The following is a 23672-nucleotide window of genomic DNA, read 5'->3' on the forward strand; positions in this document are numbered from 1 at the left end:
CATTCTGTCTTTCCATTTGCACATTTTGACCAGACGACCAGATGGATCTGTCAGCCCTGGAGGACATCTTTCAGGGCTGCCACACTTGGTGAATGGGCATGCCGAGGGAGAGGGGTTGGATGGTGACGGGGTGAGATGTATAGCCATAACAAAAAAAATTTCACTGGGAGTCAAGGATGTTCAGCAGTGGTGGGATTCATAATTTTTTACTACCGGTTCTGTGGGTGTGACTTGGTGGGCATGGCATGGCTTGGCAGACATGGCAAGGGAAGGTACTGCATTCCTTCCCTCCACACTCTAGGGGAAGGATACTGCAAAATCCCCATTCCCTCCCGATCAGCTGGGACTCGGGAGGCAGAGAATAGATGGGGGCGGGGCCAGTCAGAGGTGGTATTTACCAGTTCTCCGAACTACTCAAAATTTCCGCTATCGGTTCTCCAGAACTGGTCAGAACCTGCTGAATATCATCTCTGATGTTCAGCCTCCACCTGGAGAGGCATGACTGGGAAACAACTCCAGTTAGGATGGTGCCTTGATTGGACCATGTGATGGACATGTGGGTGCAGGGAAAGAGACTTTGACTTTCCTTTGGGTGGGGAAAACCTGAGAGACTTCCTAGATGTGTCAATATGACATCTCTAATAAAATGGAACTTTGAGGAAATGCCTGCTTCGGAGTCTTACTTGGCTGGGTGGGTTACTTGGAAGCCTGACAGGATCTTATTCCAAACCTAGCAGAAGTGTCTGCAGCATGGAGGGTTTAAAAAAAATCGAAATCTCCTTGTGATGCATATAAAAATGTCAGGGCTTTGATCAGGTGTTGGGGCCATTTCTCTTCACACTATCTTCAGCCTATTATTGTACTTCGCTTTTCCTTTATTCCATGAGTACCCACTAGCTGTGTGGATCTACTATTAAAAATGCCTTGTAGAAACAGGTGTGTCTACTACTAAATGAGGTAAAGAAAAAAAATATGCCTGGTACAGGGGTGGGTTGCTGCCCGTTTTACTACTGGTTTACAACCCATATGCATCAGGCTCGTGCTGCGCACCCATGCCCTGTTCAGTGTAAATTGTTCTCCCTACATGCTCCCCACCTCCAAAGTAGAATACTGGACAAGGATGTGGGAGAGCAGAGTTTAAAGATTTTAGTTGTGATCCAATCTTTGCATAAAAGGGAATAGTCAACAACAAATTTGAGGTCTGATCATTTTGATAAAATCATTGCCACAGAACAATATTGATTTTTAAAAGATGCTTTCCCCAGCAGCAAATGATCGCCTGTCTGTGTTTTGAGGAGAGTATTAATTTACACTTGAAACAGTATCCAATAACATATTTTTTAAAAGAAATATAATAAAGCCTTTAATGCAATCAGTGGAGGATCAAGACACTGATAACAACTTTTAAAATATTTTCACTAGCTCAACATGTATAGTTAAATGCAGGATTTCAAGCAGTTGTTTATTCAAGAACTTACTTTTTGCTGCTGAAGTGATATTTATCATGGGAGACCCTATAGAAAGCATATTAAAGATTACAATTTTATAATGCACTTTTAAACTACCAATCAAGTTGAATAAATAGCCCACAATTTAGCATGCTTTTTTAGCATTAACTCTTACTTCCTGAATAATAGCAATATAGTTATATTCAGATTCCAAACTATGACATCATTTGAACAAATAATAATAATATATGGAATTTCAGGAAAACAACACTATTGCTAGATGCAGGCTTCAGGAAAGATAACCCAGGGTTTTCTAAGAACAATAATATGGTATAAATATAGGAATACCTATCTGCATATCTATCTATCTATCTATCTATCTATCTATCTATCTATCTATCATCTATCTATCATCTATCTATCTATCTATCTATCTATCTATCTATCTATCTATCTATCTATCTATCATCTACTTTCTATGTATATATAAATACATATAAATATATAATCTAATATTGCATATTCATACAAGTGACTACATATTGGATGAAGTATTTATAGAAATAAAAATATTTTTGTTAGAACAAAAATATCTTCAAATCCCAACATCTGTTTTAAAGAGATAAAATAATAAAACATGAAATTTTATTAACCTGTTTATTATTAGCTGGTATTTATTATTGCTAACTTTTTAAAATCTTTAGAAAATAGTTCAAAAGAAGGTGATATATATAGTAAATTGTGTGTGTGTGTGTGTGTGTGTGTGTGTGTGTGTGTGTGTGTAGGGGTACGATAAGTATATAATAAGTCTATAAGGAAATTAGACGTATATTACATTCTTCAGATTGCTATGACTATACTGTTCCATCTGGTTCACAAAAACAGCCCAAATTAACACTAATTGATTTCATGACATCTGTATTTTGTGACAGTGTAATTTACTAACCAATTTGCCTAACATAACTCTATTGGCTGTACTACCTTCTATTGAACTATTTTCTAATGATTTTAAAAATCTCTCTCTATAATTAATTTATATCTATATATAATGTGAGAATATGCCTGCCAAGTCTTTAGGTATATAATCTGCTTTGTATTGTGTGGTTTTAAGTTAAAATATGTAAAATTTAAAAAAAAATGTGTGAAATGTAAACTAATGTTGCAGCAAAATAGGCATCAATTAACAAAATCAATTCATAACCTTATTTGCATTTTGCAATGTAAAACATTTTCATGACTATCCATTTAAATTCATAAGGATCATTTGGGATTAATTGGAATGAGATAATTTCCCCAATTTTGTGCTCTCCAATGCACTGGATTTTAACTATGCTGGATGGAGAGCATGGAAACTGTATTATAGGCTATAAATTCCATGTTGCCCACTCAGCATTGTTGAAATCCTATGCATTAGAAAGGTAAAGGTTCCCCTTGCACATATGTGCTAGTCGTTCCCGACTCTAGGGGGCAGTGGTCATCTCCATTTCAAAGCTGAAGAGCCAGTGCTGTCCGAAGACATCTCCATGGTCATGTGGCCGGCATGACTAAATGCTGAAGGTACACGGAGTGCTGTTACCTTCCAACCAAAGGTGGTTCCTATTTTTCTACTTGCACATTATTTAGGGGATTACCTAGAATAAACATTATACAGGGGGAGCTAAATGTGATAAATTAATCTGGTCCAATAGTGTCACAACTGTACTGACCATCCTGGCTGTTTAATTTCTTGTAGTAACTGACTACCAGCCAGTGAAATAGTTGGCATAAGGGAACTGCTGGATGTCATATCAACAGAATCAGAAGTTTAGCAAAGATGTAAAGAACTCAGCATATAGTAAATGCATTACAATGTCAATTCTGGGGAAGCCCTCATCATCCCTGTTTGTGCCTTCTCAGCTTGAAGATACTGTATTTTTTGGAAGATAAGACACACCGGAGTATAAGCATCAAGATTTTGAAGACGTAAAATTAAAAAAAAAAAGGTTTTTGCACTCTGCAGGCCTCCAAAAACCCCTGCACATCTCGTTTTTTGTGAAAAAAAGGAGTTTGATTGCCTCCAAAGTTCTCCTAGGGGCAAAACGAGCAAAAAATGGCCAGTTTTTCATGAAAATGGGCCTGTTTTTTTGCCAAAAAGGGGCATGCATAGCCTTTAGGAGGCTTGTAGTGTGCTCCTGAGGGCTGGGGATTGGAAAAAACAAGCAAAAAACTGCCCATTTTTTGCTTGTTTTTGCCCTCCCCAGCCCTCAGGAGCCTTTGCAGACCTCCCAAGCCCACTGCATGTCCATTTTTGTGAAGGGGGCAGGGTTTCAGGAGGCCAAAAATATTCAGTGTATAAGACGCACTCAGATTTTCACCCTCTTTTTGGGGGGAAAAGGTGCGTCTTACACTCCGAAAAATACGGTAATTCAGATTCTGATGATTCCCCCATAATTTACCAGCTATGCATGAGTTTAATGCTTAGGAAAGGGTTAGGGGTTCTTTAGGTTTAAGGGGTGTAGCTAAAAAGGATTTATTGGCTTTGCCGGATCTTCGAAAATCCTCAGATAGGTGCGGAATCTGCCTCTTAGGTGTAGCTTTTGCAATGTGCTCTCCAAGGTCCTGAAAGGGCTTTGTTGGAAAATTTCCACATGGTTCTGTACAAACTCTCAGCCATGCAGAAATACTAATCATCAATGGAATCCCATCACTGACATGTAAATGCATAGCCTAGTGGAGGGCAGTGCCCCCGTTAACTATACAGGCACATATGATAGCTGCATTGATAAGGGATATCAATAAAAGTTGTTATTCTTCAATTAGCTGTCTTATGCTTTTTGAGATCAAATTAAAGTACTAGCTATCTCTATTAAATATTAGAGAAGGTTAAAGTTACAGATGTGAGGATCTAGCCCATTTTGTTATTTAGATTAATAGGATTACTTTACAGATTTCAAATTCTTATTGTAGTGCATAGATCAGGGCAGGGGTGGGTTCTGGCTTCTTTTACTGCCAGTTCGCTCAGGGACACGGTTCAGGTGCGTGCGCGCTTGATTAACGCTACGCGCGCATGCACAGAAGTAAAAAAAAATTGCTTTTGTGCATGTGCAGAAGCAAAAAACAAGATGGCGGCACTGGTGGCGCCGCCGATAGAACCGGTTCAGGTGTGTGTCCGGCCGAGTTACTACCTACTCGTCCGAACTGGTAGGAACCCACCTCTGGATCAGGGGTGTCAAACTCACATCATCACGGCGGCATCATGTGATGTATCGGGACTATTCCCCTTCACTAAACTGGATGTGGGCGTGGCCAGTGTGTGATGCATCCAGCCCGTGGCCTGGGAGTTTGACAGCTCTGTTGTAGATGTTCTTTACTAATGTTTTGATGCTCCACAGCTTCAGTTATTAAATCATCTTATGGTAGTTAGATTCACATAAAGACTGCCTCTCCTCTCCCCCAGTTTTATAGGGGGAGAGTAACTGACTTGTTTAGCTTATAATAACTGTAAGTAACTCTCCAGAATAAAAAAGAATACAAAGAGATCTCAATTGATGCCATTGTTTTGATGATATGGTTACATGTTTTTACTTACCAGTAGTTCGCTGGATACTATTGGATACGGTAACTGTAGAAAATACAAAAAACAAACAAAAAACATAAGTTTGAACCAATTCTGTCACATATCTAGTTAGCAATTAAGAAGATGACACAGGATGAAAACAAATATTCTGCTGAGCTGTATCTAAATAATCAGTAATTCTTTGAATGATATAGAACATAATTGAAAAAAACAAGAAACATGCCTAGTCATTTATATCATTAATAAAACAGCTGAAATAATTACAAACTTAATTTCTCCTTTTACCAACCAACCTGCCTTTGATCTTGATCAATCCTGATAATGACATCACCTCTTCATATATTTGTCCAACCGCTTTTTAAATTAGCCAGGTGGATTACATCTCTTTATAATTGCACAGTTACTCTGAGCTATGTGAACCATTTCCATTTATCTGTCACATGTTCTGCCATTCTGTTTCATTAAAGTCTAGTGCTTCAAAATAACTTCAGGGAGTAGCATGCCCTGATATATTCCCCCCCCTTTTTTTTACACACATCTAAAAAGTAAAGGAAACATGCCTTCAAGTGTCTCCCTTGTTCAAAATTAACGAGAGTTGAACCTAGTTAATACTTGAAAATTCAGGGCTATAGACTAGACTTGAAAGTCCAAATAAACATCTCAGAACAAAGCAATGTCAAAACATTTCTACAGTCTTGCCAAGAAAATTGCATGGTTGTGTCCAGGCAATCCCCAGGAACTGAGCTGTACTTGTGGCCATTTTTACTTGCACCGTGTATGTATGTATAGAGAATGTATGTATAGAGAAAATCATATGATTTTTTAAAAATTTGAGCTAAACCTATTATACTAACAGTAGAAAGATTTCGGTTTCCAAAAAGAGGAATAATTTGTTTGCTTGTTGTAAATGCAATACTTTTTAAATAGAAATAAGAAAAAGGGTTATTTTGTAAGTAGGTACTTATTGCTAACCCTGCATCTGTAAGTAGCAGTAAAGTAACATGATTGTACAACTGCAACCAGCTGGGATACATTTTTGAGTTTAGCATTTCCCCCCCAGTAAATATATTTAAATGGCCCAGTGCTTGACATCTTGACTGGGTCAATCTGCTGTGAAAGGCTTAATTATATGGCAGATATTATCATGTGAAAAGCAAATTATAGTAGAGAACTCAGGCACAAGAAAAGTCTATTGGCAGTTAAGAAAGATCAGAAAATTTCAGTGCCGTGTAAATTGCAATCTTTACTTCAACATGTGTATTATGACACCAAAGGAGTTGCTTAAATATCCAGAACAGGCAGAAGTGATTATGCCCCTATAGAAATGCCTTGCTGCTCACAGAATAGATGTTGGGTGGGTGTAGAAGCAAGTGAAATTAATGGGATTTAAGCAGCCAAGTTGAATGCCTGCTGTGATGGACGCCCTTTAAGTGTTTCTCATCCCAGAGTCTTTGTTTATTGTCAATAAATTGAGAGGCAATTCCAATTTGCAATTCAAGCTTTAGATGATTAATCACTCTGATTAACTAATCTGTGCAGCAATCTTAGGCACATTTACTGTGAGCTAAATCAGACTGGGCTCATGCTGCACTCAAGTGCAGAGGAGTTTCTAAAGTTCATCTCATTTATTCATCTCTGTAGATTCTTGTATGTTTTCCTATATCCCAACGGTCGTAGGAAGGGGTGGATGCGAGGAAAGAAGAAGATTCTGCAGTCGGTTGGGAGACCGTTGGCGCTGGATACACCCGGTCGCTTGTACCAACCCCCGCACGCTAGGTGGTCAGGGTTTACAGAGCCGGGGCATGAGGCTGATGTTATGTAACGCAAGGTCCGTTGTTAATAAGGCCCCCCTCATCCATGATCTGGTTTCTGAGGGGGAGCCAGACCTTGCAGGGATCACGGAAACCTGGTTGGGCCACGAGGGGGGTTTGCCCCTTGTGGAAATGTGCCCACCAGGATACCGTGTATTCCATCAGCCTCATGCCCGGGGTAGGGGTGGCGGGGTAGCGGTCATTATACGGGAAGTCCTGGCACCGAGAGAATTCGTCGTACCTCAGATATCCGGATGTGAGACTCTAGGTGTGAGATGGGGCCCAGGGAGTCAGTTGGGCCTGCTGATTGCATACTTGGCTCCTCGCTATGCATCAGCGGCCCTGCCAGAGCTCCTCGAGGTGATTGCGGAGGTGGCGGTTGAGACCCCCAGACTATTAGTTATGGGGGACTTCAACCTGCCATCGACGGGTGAATCATCCGAGGTAGCTCGGGAGTTCATGGCTTCCATGACAGCCTTGGACCTGACCCAAATAATTCAGGGCCCCACACACGAGGGAGGCCACATGCTGGACCTTGTTTTTATCTCTGGTCGATGGAAGAGTGATCTGGGAATAGGGGATGTGGTTATTACTCCCCTGTCATGGTCAGATCACTCGCTTCTCCGACTCGACTTCCCTGACGCTACCCCCCATCGCGGGGAGGCGGAAACAGAAGATCTTAGATGGTTCTGCCCCAGGCGACTGATGGAACCTGACAGGTTCCAGATGGAGCTTGGGCCACTTCCTGTAGCCCTGACCCGCTCCCGGATGGAGGACCTGGTGGCCGCATGGAATAGTGCGGCGGCCGGGGCCTTGGACCGGGTGGCGCCCTTGCGGCCTCTCCGGTGGCAGCGAACCACCCTGGCCCCTTGGTTCACCGAGGAGCTGAGGGTGATGAAGCGCCACAAGAGACGCCTAGAGAGCAGATGGAGATCCTCTCGCGCCGAATCTGACCGAACACAGGTAAGAGCCCATTTACGGACCTACGTTGTGGCACTAAGGGTGGCTAAACGCCGATATTACACCACCCTTATTGCGTCCGCAGAAAACCGCCCTGCCGCCCTGTTTCGGGTGACCCGCTCCCTCCTTTCACAGAGGCCGCGGGAAGCCCCTTTGCAGGGTAGGGCAGAGGAATTTGGGGAATATTTGCAGGACAAAATCGCTCAGATCCGGAGTGAATGGGTCCCCTTCAGTGATCCTGGGGAGACACCGGAGGCGAGTCTTGAGGTACCACTCTGGGAGGAGTTTGACTGTGTTGCCGCCGAGGATATGGACAGGCTACGCGGGCGACTGCGGGCCACCACATGTTTATTGGACCCGTGTCCCTCCTGGCTTGTACTGGCAACCTGGGAGGTCACACGAGGCTGGCTCCTGGGACTGGTGAATGCCTCGCTGAGGGAGGGGTTTCTACCAGCCGCCTTGAAAGAGGCGGTGGTGAGGCCCCTACTTAAGAGGCCTTCTCTGGACCCAGAAGAGTTAGCCAATTATCGTCCTGTCTCCAACCTTCCCTTCTTAGCGAAGGTTGTTGAGAGTGTGGTGGCGCAACAGTTCCCTCGGCACCTGGAGGAAATTATTTATCTAGACCCGCTCCAGTCCGGTTTTCGGCCCGGCCACAGCACTGAGACAGCTTTGGTCGCGTTGGTGGATGATCTCTGGAGGGCGAAGGATGGGGGTTGTTCCTCCATCCTAGTCCTGTTAGATCTCTCAGCGGCTTTCGATACCATCGACCATGGTATCCTACTGCGTCGGCTGGAGGGGATGGGGTTGAGGGGCACCGTTTTACGGTGGTTCTCCTCCTTCCTCTCCGGTCGGACGCAATGTGTGTTGACGGGGGAGCAGAGGTCGACCCTGAGGCCGCTCACGTGCGGGGTGCCACAGGGGTCGGTCCTCTCACCTCTCCTGTTCAACACATACATGAAACCGCTGGGCGAGATCATTCGAGGATTCGGGGTTGAGTGTCATCTGTATGCAGATGACACTCAGCTATATATCTCCACCCCGAACCACCCCAATGAAGCCGTCGAGGTGATGTCCCGGTATCTGGAAGCCGTCCGGGTTTGGATGGGTGACAACAGACTCAAGCTCAACCCTTCCAAGACGGAGTGGCTGTGGCTACTGGCGCCCCGCTTTAGCCAGTGTGTTCTATCTCTGGCCATCGGGGGGGAACAACTGCCCCCGGTGGATAGGGCACGCAATTTGGGCGTCCTCCTAGATTCCCGGCTGGCGCTAGATGATCATGTGACAGCCGTGGCTAGGGGGGCGTTCCACCAGGTTCGCCTGGTGCACCAATTGCGCCCCCTACTAGAGCGGGACGCCCTCCGCACAGTCACTCAGGCCCTGGTGACTTCCCGTCTTGATTACTGCAATGCTCTCTACATGGGACTCCCCTTGAGATGCACCCGGAGGCTCCAGCTGGTTCAGAATGCAGCCACGCGGGCTATTATGGGGAGTACTAGGTACTCCCATGTAACACCGTTCCTGCGCGAGCTGCACTGGCTACCTGTGGCTTTTCGGGTGCGTTTCAAGGTGCTGATTGTCATCTTTAAAGCGCTCCATGGCTCGGGACCTAGCTACCTGCGGGATCACATTCTACCCCACACATCCCTGCGACCAATCCGCTCTCACAGAGAGGGACTCCTCCGGGTACCTTCCGCTAAGCAGTGCGGGCGGGCGGTGCCTAGGAGTAGGGCCTTCTCTGTGATGGGCCCAACCCTCTGGAACGACCTCCCCCCCGATATTAGAACTACCTTGGACCTCCGCTCCTTCCGTAAGAAACTCAAGACCCACCTGTTTCGACTAGCCGGCCTGGCCTAATTGTAATTGCAAGTAACACTCACTACTGACCTTCCTGGATGGCTTTTTAAATTTTGGGGTTTTAAATTGGTTTTAGAATTGTTTTAATTATTTAATTAGTTTGGGTTACATTTACAGACTGTATGTTTGCGTTGTTATGTCTGGTGTTTTATGTCATGTTTTGTTGTTTTTATATATGAACGGTCTGTACACCGCCCCGAGTCCCTGCGGGGAGAGGGGGCGGTCTATAAATTTAATAAACCTAAACCTAAACCTGCCTATAGATTATCATGATGTGTGCTTTGTGTTAAAAAGCCTGTTTATTCAGCCAGAGAGGGATGCACTAGCAATAGCACTTAGACTTATATACCACTTCAACAGTGGTGGGATTCAGCCAGTGTGGACCACTTTGGGAGAACAGGTTGTTAAGTTTCTGATCAGTTTGGTGAACTGGTTGTTGGAAGAAATCATTAGGGCAAAGAACTGGTTGTTAAATTATTTGAATCCCACCACGGCACTTCACAGTGCTTTACAGCTCTGTGTATTTGGGTCCTCATTTTACCCACTTGGGAAGGATGGAAGGATGGGTCAACCTTGAGTCTGGTGATATTTGAACTGCCAAATTCCAGGCAGCTGGCAGGCAGCAGAAGTAGTCTACAGTACTGCATTCTAACCACTAGGGCAGGGCTGTTAAACTCCCAGCCCTTGGGCTGAATGCATCAATCACTGGCCACGCTCTTGTTCAGTTTAGCAAAGGGGGAAAATCCCAATACGTCACGTGAGTTTGACACCCTTGCACAAGGGCATGGAGGCAGAGAACCTATTTGAGTTACCAGGACTGTATCTCTGTGCATTAATCTAGGCCAGTGATGGCGAACCTTTTTTGGCTCGCATGCCACAAGTGGGGGGAGCGCAGGGGGGTCAAGTGCGGGCGTGCCGCACCCATAATGCAACGCGCGACCACCCCAGTGCGCATGCGCGCAAAACGCGTAACCACCCCCATTTTTACATGTTTTTTTTGCCCTCCCCAGGCTCCAGGGGCTTTATAGGAGCCTGGGGAGGGTGAAAAGAGCCTCCCCCGACCCCCCGGAGGCCCTCCGGAGGCTTCAGGGACTGTCCAGAGGCTTCCCTGAAGCCTTTGGAGCGCTTAAAACCACCCTCCGAGCAAACCGGAAGTGACTTCCGGGTTGCTCGGAGGGTCGTTTTAAGCGCTCTGAAGGCATCAGGGAAGCCTCGGACGGTCCCTGAAGCCTTTGGGGCGCTTAAAACCACCCTCCGAGCAACCCGGAAGTCACTTCCGGTTTGCTCGGAGGGCGGTTTTAAGCATTCCGGGGGGGGAGGCTCTTTTCGCCCTCCCCAGGCTCCTATAAAGCCTCTGGAGCCTGGGGAAGGCGAAAAATAGCTTTTAAAAAGGTGAACTCAGCTGACAGGGCAGCGCCTCGCGTGCCCTGACAAATGGCTCCGCGTGCCACTTGTGGCACGCGTGCCATAGGTTCGCCATCACGGATCTAGGCCCTTGCTCTAGTTGATCTGAAATCAGAACAATGGGAGAGAGTGTTTGTGTAACAAGGTTAAGCTAGTCATTTTCTACTGGTTTGCTCTGCTCTACTATGCCTAAATGACACTGGGGTTCAAGTAAGATATTGCTCACGTAAGTTTTTGATGAAGAACTATTTTAGAGAAAGAATGCTGGCTGTCAGATCAACAAACCCAATCTTGACCTACCCACTCAAATTTCTAGTCATTTTCATAATTTCTTTATGAACAGCTGAGCTCAAGTGGATTTCTTCTGCGTATTGAATCAGCATAGATTAAGTTCTAGATTTACCTGCCTGTGAGTCTGCATTCTCAAGTGAGCCATTACTTTCTTCCCTATGCACACTTAATAGTGTAGCTCTAAAATGTAACCGAAAACCATGATTAGAGCTGTGGTGAAAAATGCTTGCTTGCAAATATGCCGCCACACTATCTTTCTGCAACATAGCCAGTTGAGGCTATTTAGCAGAAACATGAGGACTCGCCACCATCTCCCAGGTCTTTTTGCAAAGATGAAGGCATACATCTAATGAAAACATGGACTGGAAATGCATTTTCATGTTTTTTGTGTAGAGCAGGAGCAAGGGAATCTTTACTCCAAAAGCTGAATAATGAGACCTTTTCTGAATCCTGATTTTCTACTCTCCTATTGGTCAACTGGAGGGAGAACTCATGGCTCAAGGTTTGGATATTTTTGAAGTGTTAGCTCAGTAAGTAAGGCCACACTTGAAATACTGCATTCCGTTTTGGTCACCCCGATATAAAAAAGATGTTGAGACTCTGGAAAAAGTGCAGAAAAGGGCAACAAAGATAATTACGGGACTGAAGGCTAAAATATATAAAGGGTGGTTGCAGGAATTGGGTATCTCTAGTTTAATGGAAAGAAGGACTAGGGGTGATAGCAGTGTTCTAATATCTCAGGGGCTGCCACAAAAAGAGAGGCTCAACCTATTCCCCAACGCACCCAAAAGAAGAACAAGAAGCAATGGATCGAAACTAATCAAGGAGAGAAGCAACCTGGAATTAGGGAGAAATGTCCCAACAGTGAGAACAATTAACCTGTAGAACAGCTTACCTTCAGAAGTTGTGGGTGCTTCATCACTGTAGGTTTTTAAGAAAAGATTAGTCAACCACCTGTTTGAAATGGTATAGTTTCCTGCTTGAGAAGGGGGTTGGACTAGAAGACCTCCAAAGCCTCTGCCAACTTTGGGTTATTTCTACCTCTTTCCTTCTCTCCATCAATTCTTTCAGCAGAAAAGCTAGCATCATTTCCCTATTCATGAATCACTGCATATATACAGTCTGCCCTTACTCCAGATGCTTCTTCTATCATTATATCCCCACAAGAATCTTGTACAAAAGAATGGGCTGAGAAGCGATGCCTGATGAAAGTCATTTACCAAACTGAGAATTCAAACTTGGCTTCATCCATGATTTCATACAGCCTCTCTGCCTCAAAGGTAGCCTATGCATCCCCAAATGGAGATACATGTCCCTGGTTGTGATCATGTGTACCTGAGAACGTTTAGAAGTACTGTATCAGCCAGTCCTTGTATAGATGAGAAAAATCAAAACAGTATTTATCATTCTAGGCAGAGAAAAACAGCTCTTCTGTATGACAAATGAGGTCTGGGGTTGTTTTCGTATTATTCAGTCTCACTTTAGTATGTAACGAGCTTGACCTTAACATCTAACTTCTACCAGAAGAATGTGATTAAGCTGTGTACTGCCTGAAGAGGGTCACTGCAAATGCTCCCATAATGCAATTATTTTTAGAGTTTCCTGTTATCTTTTATATGCTCATGATACCACACCTAAGCTGCTTTGTTCCTGGAGGAAAATGATTGTGTTAGAATCACCAAGCAGCATTAGATTCCCACATGCAGCTTTACAGAGAGAATGTTAATCTTGCTTTTACCCTGGATGTTATTCCACCATGAACGACATCCAAGAAAGTCCTTTCCCAAACACATGAAAAGAAGAAGTGGCTGATGACCAAAGTGCATCAGATTATATTGTTATGTTCTGAAAGGTTATCATCCCTAAAAATGCTTGAATAATCTCCTCCTCCTCCTCATGTTCTTTGACTTTCTCCTCTTTTTGTATAGGTGGAAGGCATCTAGCCATCCAGCAGGTTTTCTATAATGCCAGATCCGGCTGGCGAGGTGCTTAGATCTGGCCCGTGGGGGCTGCCCTAGAAACCACAAAGGTTTGCTGCCTCTGCCAGCAAAAATGGAGCTTGGGAGGGCCATGTGTACCCCCCCCCCCACAAGCTCCATTTTCACTGGAGAGGGTTGCAGGAGGCCGTTGCAGCTGAAAATGGAGCTCAGGAGCCTGTTTTCACTGGCAAAGTGCTCGGGCCACCACAGGTGATATTGAGCTGGCCACACCTACCCTGGTCATGCCCACCCTGGCTCCCGAGGTCAAACACAATATAATAAATAGACTATTATAATTTGTGAAGGCTACCTGTCCCTGAATGGAAGAAAAGTGCCCACCTGCCTTTTCTCTTGTTTATGGCAGATATTTTGGTTTCTAGATGGGGAAAGAGAAAGCAACAGTGGCTAGATATTGCAGTCCTTTTTTCACAGTGATTAAAATGAACTGTTGCTAAAGACATTCTCAAAAGAATTGAGACTAACTAATGGGACTTGTTTTCAAGACGGCAAAATCATTCATTTGCATGTGTTAGGCTCCAACCCTTTCTATCATTCATATATATATACAGCCCAGGTTTGAATCCCAGTAAGGGTATGGCTAGCTGATGAGAGCTAAATAGCTTGAAATGGATCTATACTAGTCTCCCTTTATTTATTTATCAGCACAAATACAACACATATACACACACACAATCACACACACACACATACATATTTGGGCATACTAGGGGTTGTAACACAAATACGTATGTATGTATGTATGTATGTATGTATGTATGTATGTATGTATGTATGATGTATTTGTGTTACAACCCCTGGTATGCCCAAATATGGGAGAAAGCTCACTACTCCCTCTTTCTGTCGTTCGGCTCATTACAGAAGACCATCCAGGCAGAAAACCATATTTTTATTTTTAATGTTGTCTTTTTATATTTGTGTTGTATTTGTGCTGATAAATAAATAAAGGGAAACTAGTATAGATCTATTTCAAGCTATTAAGCTCTCATCAGTTCGATTTAGTTTGAATTAGCTCGATTTAGTTCGAATCCCAGTAAGGGTATGGCTAGCTGATGAGAGCTAAATAGCTTGAAATAGATCTATACTAGTCTCCCTTTATTTATTTATCAGCACAAATACAACACACACACACACACACACACACACACAATCAGAAAATTATAAGCGAAGGAGGAGAAAATATACCAGGCTTATCAAGACCAAGTCTATTATTTAGGAAAGAAAATGCCATTTTGTAAAACTTTTCATTCAAATGACATAACCCCAAAAGTATACAGGCACTTACTAGTTAAGCTTGGAAGGAGAAAAAATGACCAGCAAAAATTCTGGTTATTTAAGTAAGATACTTAAATTAAAACCTAGCCTGTAGAAAGCTGTGGGAAATAACCAGATAATTTGCTTAAGTTGATAAGGTCACTCTCATCTCTAATTTATGAAAAATATTGGGTCAACACAAATGAGATTAAGATAATTGTGTGAGCACTTTGGATTACTAGCAGCACGTCTCAAGAACTGGATTTATTTTTAAAGTAGCTTTAGTGTTAGTATATCTTATCCAAATAAGTAGGCTTGCTGCAATAAATTTTAATAGCTGTGGACATAATGTATATGAATAAATATGCACTTGCAAACAAGACAAAGTTTGAAAATACAAACCTCTTTGCTCAAATATTTGTAACCCTCTTTGAATTCAGTCCAAATGTATACATTCTTGACCAGTCCAAAAACGAGGCTTACTTTCCATCCTACCTGTTCACCTGTACCTTCCCCTTTGCAAGGCAAGGGAACTTGAATGCATTAATGTCATGGTATTGATCCATTACTACAACAAATATAAACACATGGGCAAGAGAGTCAGGAATGATTAAAATCCCCTCCCCACCTAAATATCAAGAGAAGTAAGTTGAGGATGGTTGGTTTACTTTGAGAGTTCTCTTGGTTTCAGCTTAAGGTAATAAGATAAAAATGCCCTTAAATTGAGGTAAACTCCTGTAGTTTCTTGGCAGTGTTACTGCACTGCTGTGGGAATATTGAACAACCTATGTAAGAGTCATGGAATATCCAGAAGGTCTCCTATTCAAGGAGCAGTTTTTACTCAGATTTCTAAGGTCAACCAGTTTTGGCTAAATAATTGATAACTGCTGATGCTTGGACAAGTTAAATGGTAGTTGTCTTCAAGCTGAGCTCAACTCCTATTTAATTTTCTAAAGTTTGCAGGGGAGATATAGCAAACTGCAGATGCCCCTGTGAAAGTGCAGATACCCTCTGCAAAGACCAAGGAATTAGTTAGTAGATCAGTTCTTTGGAATCTCTCCAGGTAAGGAGAAGACAGGAAATCACTTACATGTGCTCCAGGTAGCAGCTTCTCACAAGGGGAACACTGGAGCACAGTTTTCCATGAGTTTGAACACCAGAAGATGACCAGATCAGTCATCTTGCTTATAAGCATGGCAGAGACTTTTAAAAGATGCAATTTGCAAATCTCATATTAAGGAATGTGTAGAAGATGAGGGGGATGAGGAGATGTTGCCTAGTAAACAGATGAGGGAGGAAGGAGCCCCAATGAGTTACTGATCAGAGAAAGAAATTTAGAAAGGACCCACCCTAACTGATCAGAATGTTAAAAGTGGCAGCAGGAAGTTTATACCCGGACTTGCAAGGTTCTGTTCATGTAGCTTTACAATAAAGTAGAATTAGCTCATCTAGTCATGTTTCCTGTCTGGTATACTCAGGAAGGCTGACATCAGTCTAGCAAGTCTTTCCATTCTTTTTTCTTTCTCTAAGTTTAGTGTGTGTCAGTGGTGGGTTCCGGATCCCATTGCAACCGGTACGGTTGCAATGGGGCCCAGTGTTCTCCACATGAATGCATGTGGCACACACATGCATCTTGCCATTCAGCGACGTCTCCACAAGCTTCCACGATGCTCCAGATGCTCGGTGGAGCGTCGTGCAGGCGTTGTACGTGCCGTGCACATGCGCGGAAGTGCCGAAGGGTTTAAAGACATGTAAGAAGCACAGATGGGCCCTCTGGATCACCGTACCAGAACGGTATCCAGTGCTCCGGGTGTACCGCCTGCAACCCACCACTGGTGTGTATGTATGTACATATGTATGAATGAATGCGTATGTATGTATGCATGCATGTATGTTTGTGTCTCTGTATCTCCCTGCAATTCCTTGGTGATCCTTAATTAATATGCTAACCTGTTCTAATTATATTTAGTCAAGACAAGACGTGCAAATGATGACATATACTGTGTTTCCCCCAAAATAAGACAGGGTCTTATAAGACAGGTCTTATCTTCTTTTGACCTTGCGTTTCAAGGTTTTGATTACGATCTTTAAAGCGCTTCATGGCACAGGACCTAGTTACATGCGGGATCGCATCCTGCCCCATACATCCCTACGACCAATCCGCTCACACAGAGAGGGACTTCTTCGGGTGCCGTCCACTAAACAGTGTCGGGGGGCGACACCCAGGAGCAGAGCCTTCTCTGTGATGGGCCCAGCCCTGTGGAATGACCTCCCCCGTGACATCAGGATTACTTCCGATCACCGTTCCTTCCGTGTACAGCTGAAGACCCACCTCTTTCAATTATCTGGCCTGGCTCAACCGTAATTTTTTCTTATTCCTCCTGACAGTCCTTTTGAATTTTAAATTGTGTTATTATTAATGGGGTAGTTTAATGGCTGATTTTTAACATTCCTAATGTGATGTAATTTGTTACCTCCTCCGTGCATGTATGTCTTTGTATATGTGTGTATTTGGATGTTTATGTGTTTGCACATATGTTTTTATGTTTTATATGTTTTATTGTACGCCGCCCCGAGTCCTGTGTGGAGAGGGAGCGGCTAATAAATTCAAATTTATTATTATTATTATTATTATTATTATTATTATTATTATTATTATTATTATTATTATTATTATTATTAAAATAAGCATTTGGCCTTATTTTCGGAGAGTCTTACTATTTTTGAGGTGCAGGAGGCAGCAAGTGTGGTCACCTCATGGTTGCTGCTGTGTTGCAATATTTTTGGGGATATGCGCTCAAAAGTCCGATTGGGCTTATTATCAAGGGAGGTCTTATTTTGGGGAAAATAGGGTATCTCCTGGTTATAACAGCTTGGAGAAGAAAGAATTACACATCTCTGTTGAAATACCTTCTTCAGTGCTGTAAGGAGTGGATCCCTTTTCTTTCCCCCCTTTTTCATCTGGCTGAGCTAAATTCTTTCACAGATTTAACCAGAATATAAGAGATTATTTATTTGTTAGACAGCATCCAAATAAATTGGAGAACTTTTATATCCCCAGGGATTGCCATTCTGCACCCCTCACCCTTTAATGTCACTCTTACAATGCACTGCACAAATTTTATTTTTGCATGAGAGTAATTAATAAAGTAATTAATAAAGAAAACAATTAAAACTGAGCAGGCAGTGAAGCAACTTCACAATGTCTTCATCTCAGCACTGCAAAAATAAGATAAATAAGGCTTTCTATCACTTGCTAGACCCTGCGCATTAGGAAACTGGAGTATCAAAGGAAGGGGAGTGCTCCAGAGAAATTGGCATACCTCTTTTCATCAGCTCCTGAGAGATTTTAAAAAAATCAATTAAAGTGTTATTCCGCTGATTTCCACTAATATATAGAAAGCACAATGGCTAAAAAGATCACTAAGTGAAAAAGGAATGAAGCATCATGCTTTCCAATCCCAATCTGTCTTAACCTATAGACCAAACAGGAAACATGAGCAGAGGAGCTAATATTACTTTATTGTAAGGCTACATTATCAGAATCTCACAAGTCCGAAAGTACATTTCTCTCATTGTCTATTAGTTAGTGACAATTTATTTCCTAAGCTTCAAGATCACGTGAAGTGTTAATACTACTTTATAATGCCTTGGTAAGGCCGCACTTAGAATACTGCATTCAGTTTTGGTTGCCACAATGTAAAAAGAGATGTGGACATTCTAGAAAGAGTGCAGAGAAGAGCAACAAAGATGATTAGGGGACTGGAGGCTAAAACATACGAAGGAACTGGGTATGTCTAGTTTAATGAAAAGAAGGACTAGGGGAGACATGATAGCAATGTTCCAATATCCCAGGGGCTGCCACAAAGAAGAGGGAGTCAAACTATTCTCCAAAGCACCTGAGGGTAGGACAATGGGTGGAAACTAATCAAGGAGAGAAGCAACTTAGAACTGAAGAGAAATTTCCTGACAGAACAATTAATCAGTGGAACCACTTGCCTCCAGAAGTTGTGAATGCTCCAACACTGGAAGTTTTTAAGAAGATGTTGGATAACCATTTGTCTGAAGTAGTGTAGGGTTTCCTGTCTTGGCAGGGGGTTGGACTAGAAGACCTCCAAGGTCCCGCCCAACTCTGTTATTCCATTCTATTCTATTCTATTCTATTCTTCACCATGAGTACACCCTATAATTTGACAGGTCCTATCCCTCATGGTCATCTATCAGGGAGCATCAAAAACTGCAAAAGAACAGGCACAAAAGCATGATCAAAATCTTCCCCTCTTTATACATGCAGTGATGTGTAAAGGGGTTAGGACTTTGATCATGACACCATACCCACAATCTTGACAATACTGTGTAAATACTGTTGTCTATAATCATTAGCCTTCCTTGGTTCTTATTAGGGAGGCAGAATATATCAGCTAAAGGCATGTGTTCCTGGGGGTTAATCCTATTTCCCTTTTCAACTGAAATATATCTACCTCAATTTCCTTAACTAGTTTAGCTTTCTTATCTGTCCCACAACTGATACTGAAGTAGCATTTTTTACACACACACCCAAAGGCAGTAGTAGAGTTAATATCAAGATCAAATATTCTTGGACAAATGCAAGAATAATTTCTAAAACAACAGCTGGGATCTTATAACTAAAAATAAGTGAACGTGTGAGAATTTGTTATTTCCCATTGCTCCAACCCCATTTCTGGGTTCCTTGTAGAAAATATTAAAATATCTATACTTGGTCTTCAAAATGGTTCAAGTATTAACACTTCAGCTAGGTAGCCCAAAAGATGACCTCAGTGGAAACTGTTCTGGAGACTGATTCTCTTATTATGAATAACATTTAAGAAGTTATAATTTTATTAGAATTGAGGAGCTGGGAATGAAGGGAAAAACATCTGTGCTGATTGAGGGATTGCAGATGCTATGTGTTTGCAAGGGGGTGATACATTTTTTTACTGGGTTAAAAGGGCTAAATTTTAAAAAAGAAAAGAAATAAAATGTATCTGAGGGGGAAAACATTAAGCCTCTGTGGTACAGAAATTTTATTGAGATACTACCGTGATTCCCCGAAAGTAAGACACGGTCTTATTTTCTTTTGACCTCCGAAATAAGCGCTTGGCCTTTTTTGAGGTGAAGGAGGCAGCAAGCGTGGTCACCTCATGGCTGCTGCTGCGTTGCAATATTTTTGAGGAGGGCTTAGTTTCGGGGGAGGGCTTATTTTAGCGCATGCGCTCAGAAGCTCGATTGGGCTTTTTATCCGGGCAGGTCTTATTTTCAGGGAAACAGGGTAGGAAGTTTGGGACAGACGTTCAGGGGGAAGGCTAAAAGGATTGTGGTCATGTGATCACAGCCTTTTTAAGGTCCTCTGATGCATGTAAAAAGGAAGTGGGACAATGTCCGCCATTTATCAACCCATGGATGTCTCTGAAATGGAGAACAAATATGTTAAAACGTATTTTATGTCTTCTCCAAAACCAACCATTGAAAATATTTACTGCTGAAACTGTTTTCAGGAGTGTAGTATTGAGATGTTTTGGCAGCCACAAAATAAGGTAGTCTTGTGAGATAGTATCCATTTATAATCTAATAGTGGGTGTGGGGTAAGTGTGGGGTTGAAGGTCTGCTATATTCTAATAGCACACTAATATATTTAAGTAACACACACACCAATCTCCCATTAGAAGTGCTTGCATTAAGTGGGGTGAAATTCTGTGCAGTTCTATTGTTTTTTTAAAATAAAGGACTTCAAAAGATAGGAGGAGGATATCCTTGTGGCACTTGAAAAGCTGTGCCTTTGCTTTCCATTACTGCCACTTAATGTTGAGAAAGGACTAGCTTAAGAAATGGCTAAAAGGTTGTATATTGGTGTTCTTTTATGCTCCAAAGCATCCATTTACCTTAAATCCAAAGTGTTGCATAGCAGTCTTAAATGACTACAATGTAGGCCACATATATGTGATCTCTCTATGACATTTTGCTTATAGATATTGATTTGCAAATTTGGTGCTGGCTATATATCTATATGGCTAAATACATTGGCAATGTAACGTTATTTGCAAAAATAACGGTTGTAGATTATCTCATGGCTTATGTCCATTTATATATTTATATATTGCCAGGGCACCCAGAAAATAGAATATACATGTTGGGGAAATATACATGTTTCCCCAAAACCAAGATCTATCCCAAAAATAAGCCCTATCATATTTTTACATGTGCCTAATATAAGCCCTACCCCCAAATAAGCCCTACTTAACCACCTGTGCAGTTGACACCTGCCCGTTTCATCTGGTTGCTCATGGTGTCACGGCCATGAGGAGAGGTGGGGTGGTGGTGGTGGTGGAGCTTACCAGCTGATCTCAGGGCCCCTACAGCCAGGCCATCCATGCCCCGACACCTGCCTTGCAACAGCAGCACCAAAAGCCATGTTCATCAGGAGACCACAAGGTCGCCAGACCACTTCTTCTGCTTGCTCATGGCCTCAGTGGAGCAGGAGTCCGAGAGATGTGTTGGAGGCACAGTAAGGTGATGAGGCAGGTGTCGGGGAATGGATGGCCTGGCCGTGGTGACCCTGAAGTAAACCAGTGCAAGTGCATGGGACAGATCCACCATGTGGCCGCGGCACCAGTGTGTTGCTCGGCCTCCTGCTTCGTTGGAGCCACGAGCAAGCAGAAAAAATGGACTGGCAGCCACTCAGGGTCCTGATGGATGGAGCTGCTGGAGCTGCCATTGTAAGGCGAGGCAGGCGTGGGTGGCCTGGTGGCGGGGACCCTGAGGTAAGCTGGTGCAGGCCATGTGGAGCACACCGCCTCCCTGCCTTGTGATAATGGCACTGGCATGCCACATGGCTTTTTGCCCTACTGCAGGCAAGCAGAAATGTGACTCTCATACATGGAAAAAAATAAGATCCTGAAAATAAGCCGTAGTGATTATTTTGGGGCCCAAAAGAAAATAAGACCTGGTCTTTTACAAAATCAATTTAATGGCCTAAAGTGGCCAATTCCAACTCTACAATTATATTGTGTGTATCTATTAGATTGGACATTAATTTTCAATTTCTTTCAATTTCTTTCTGTTTAGTGTGGGTATGGATGGAAACATCTCAACTCTTTCAAAGCACTTCCACATTTTCCTTCTGTAGCTGCCCTGTGACTCATTGCCTTACTTAGACCATTAAAACTAACCCATTGCTCCAGGTAGAGATCCAAATTAAGGCATTATCCAGCCATTATCATATCTAGTGAAGGAGTTTTTATCTTCTAATTATGTCCTGCTGAATTGCTCTTCCTGTTCATAACACTCAACAGGAATCTGTCTTCCTGTAACTTAAATCCTTGATTCCATATCCTGTATTGTCATGCTACAAACTTTAGTTATTAACCAATAAAAGGAATATGGGTAAGAATCCAGAGTTCAGAAAAAATAGGTTTATTATCTTGAATAAAATGGTATTTATCCATTTACTCAGTTCATCCTGAGCAATATATACATGCCCCCACACATATTTATTCATGTGAATACAATTTTTTTAATTGTCCCATGTCCAACCCCTTTTTATTTTACTGTTTAAAAGCACACCGGTTATGCAATATTTATCAATACAAATGCTTCTCCCATGTTAAGCGTGTTTATGCACATGTATGTATATCAGACAGAGATATATCAAGGATGTTTAGGTCTCAGTATTGACAAATACAAGAGAATTTTGAGATACAAACAGAATTTTCAGTGAGAACTCTGTTAATTCCTGTCTCTTTTGCAACAAAAGGCAGAGGTTTTAATTCAGTACCTAGGATTGCATAATTATTTTAACCACAAGGGTTCCAATAGTTACTAGCCATTCAGTCAGTTGGTCTATTCCAACATCTGTGAAAGGATAAAAGGTACTATGCACCAACTTAGAAGGCACCACTAGAATAAACAACAACAATACAAATTTCTTTCTTGCAAAATGAAATTTCTGGCCCCCAGTTCTTTCAGAGCACTTGGAAAAGGAGTAGTACTAATTGCTTTCTGATTATTGTTTTGATTACTAAAGATTACCACAGAGGGCACCAACGCTAGAATCCATAATAAATATTAAGAAATGAATCGGTAATATCTCCAATCCCAGTTGCATCATGTTCCCCAAACTGTCCCAGATCAGAGTGTTCTATTCTTGCAAGGACATTGCTTTATTCCCCACTTTATTCTTACTAGCATAAAATTAGAAAACAAATAAAAAAGTGGCCACACAATAATAGCAATTTATTTTAGTGTAGTCGCCATACGCTAAATAAAGTACAATAATTTGTTATCCTCTGCTGCTAGTTTACAAGGAGCTAGTCCTCTATAAAAGTTTACTGATAAAATAGGAAAGACAGGTATTTTTACTTTTAGAAAGAACCATGTGGTTTTTCTTCATAGTAGATGCCCAGTTTCTGAGACCCAAACAAATATGACTGCAATCCAATATGACAAAATGGCAACTAGCTCCACTGCTCTGAAAAGCTGAAAGGGCAGCAAAGAAATCTTGAGGCCTTACCCTCCTCGCAGAAGAAGCCAGACAGAGCCAGGGAAAGGAGGAGAGTGCTCCGCAACTTCCCAGCCATCATTCAGTCAGGGTGCTCCAGGCCTCTCCTTCCAAAGGCAGCAGCAGGACCAGAACTCACGCTCACCCAACCTGATTCTAATTAGCTGGTGGGAAAGGTTTGTAGCAGAGTGAAAGAGGGAGTAAGGCCAGCTGTGGAGAGCCACTGCCCATCCTGCTTATTTGGGGGACCTTGATAAAGAACAGGAGGAAACACGACAGCCTCCCTCCGGGAATTCAGCATGGAGGAGATTTATTGTTTCAGCCCGTTCACAGGAACTCCTTCTGCTTTGGCAGGCGTCAGTGTTTTTGTTGCTCCGTTATTTTGTTCTTTAGCTGCAAGAGGTCAGGAAAGGTTGCTTAAGGGAACGGATCTCCCTTTAGAAGAGGTCACTTTGATAATAATGTTGAAAATGTATTTTAAAAGGCATTCCCTCGCACTTAAGGATGGCCATACTTAAAGCAAAATGAATACTGCCATTACTCTCCAAACTTTTTAAAAGAATGTCTGGTGAGCTGTTTCAA

At 42.6% G+C, this 23672-nt stretch overlaps 1 protein-coding gene across 4 annotated transcripts in view; it reads right to left on the bottom strand.

The window, feature by feature from the left end:
- The window catches only part of EMCN (endomucin), a 47451-nt gene extending 24020 nt beyond the window's left edge, over positions 1-23431 (bottom strand). For 2 of the 4 annotated variants that reach the window (XM_081959085.1, XM_081959084.1), the window contains exons 1-3: positions 23103-23417; positions 5017-5049; positions 1479-1514 (exon numbers count right to left, since the gene is read on the bottom strand). In XM_081959085.1, the coding sequence (XP_081815211.1) occupies positions 1479-1514; positions 5017-5049; positions 23103-23172 (139 nt within the window). In that variant the 5' untranslated portion in view covers positions 23173-23417. Of the gene's footprint in view, positions 1-1478; positions 1515-5016; positions 5050-23102 lie in introns of all 4 variants that reach the window. The other 2 variants (XM_081959082.1, XM_081959083.1) reach the window with 2 other exon arrangements.
- Between the last annotated feature and the right edge of the window lie 241 nt (positions 23432-23672).

The sequence above is a fragment of the Natrix helvetica genome (genome assembly GCF_964273705.1).
Source record: "Natrix helvetica genome assembly, chromosome: 7".
NCBI classification, from domain to species: Eukaryota; Metazoa; Chordata; class Lepidosauria; order Squamata; family Natricidae; genus Natrix; species Natrix helvetica.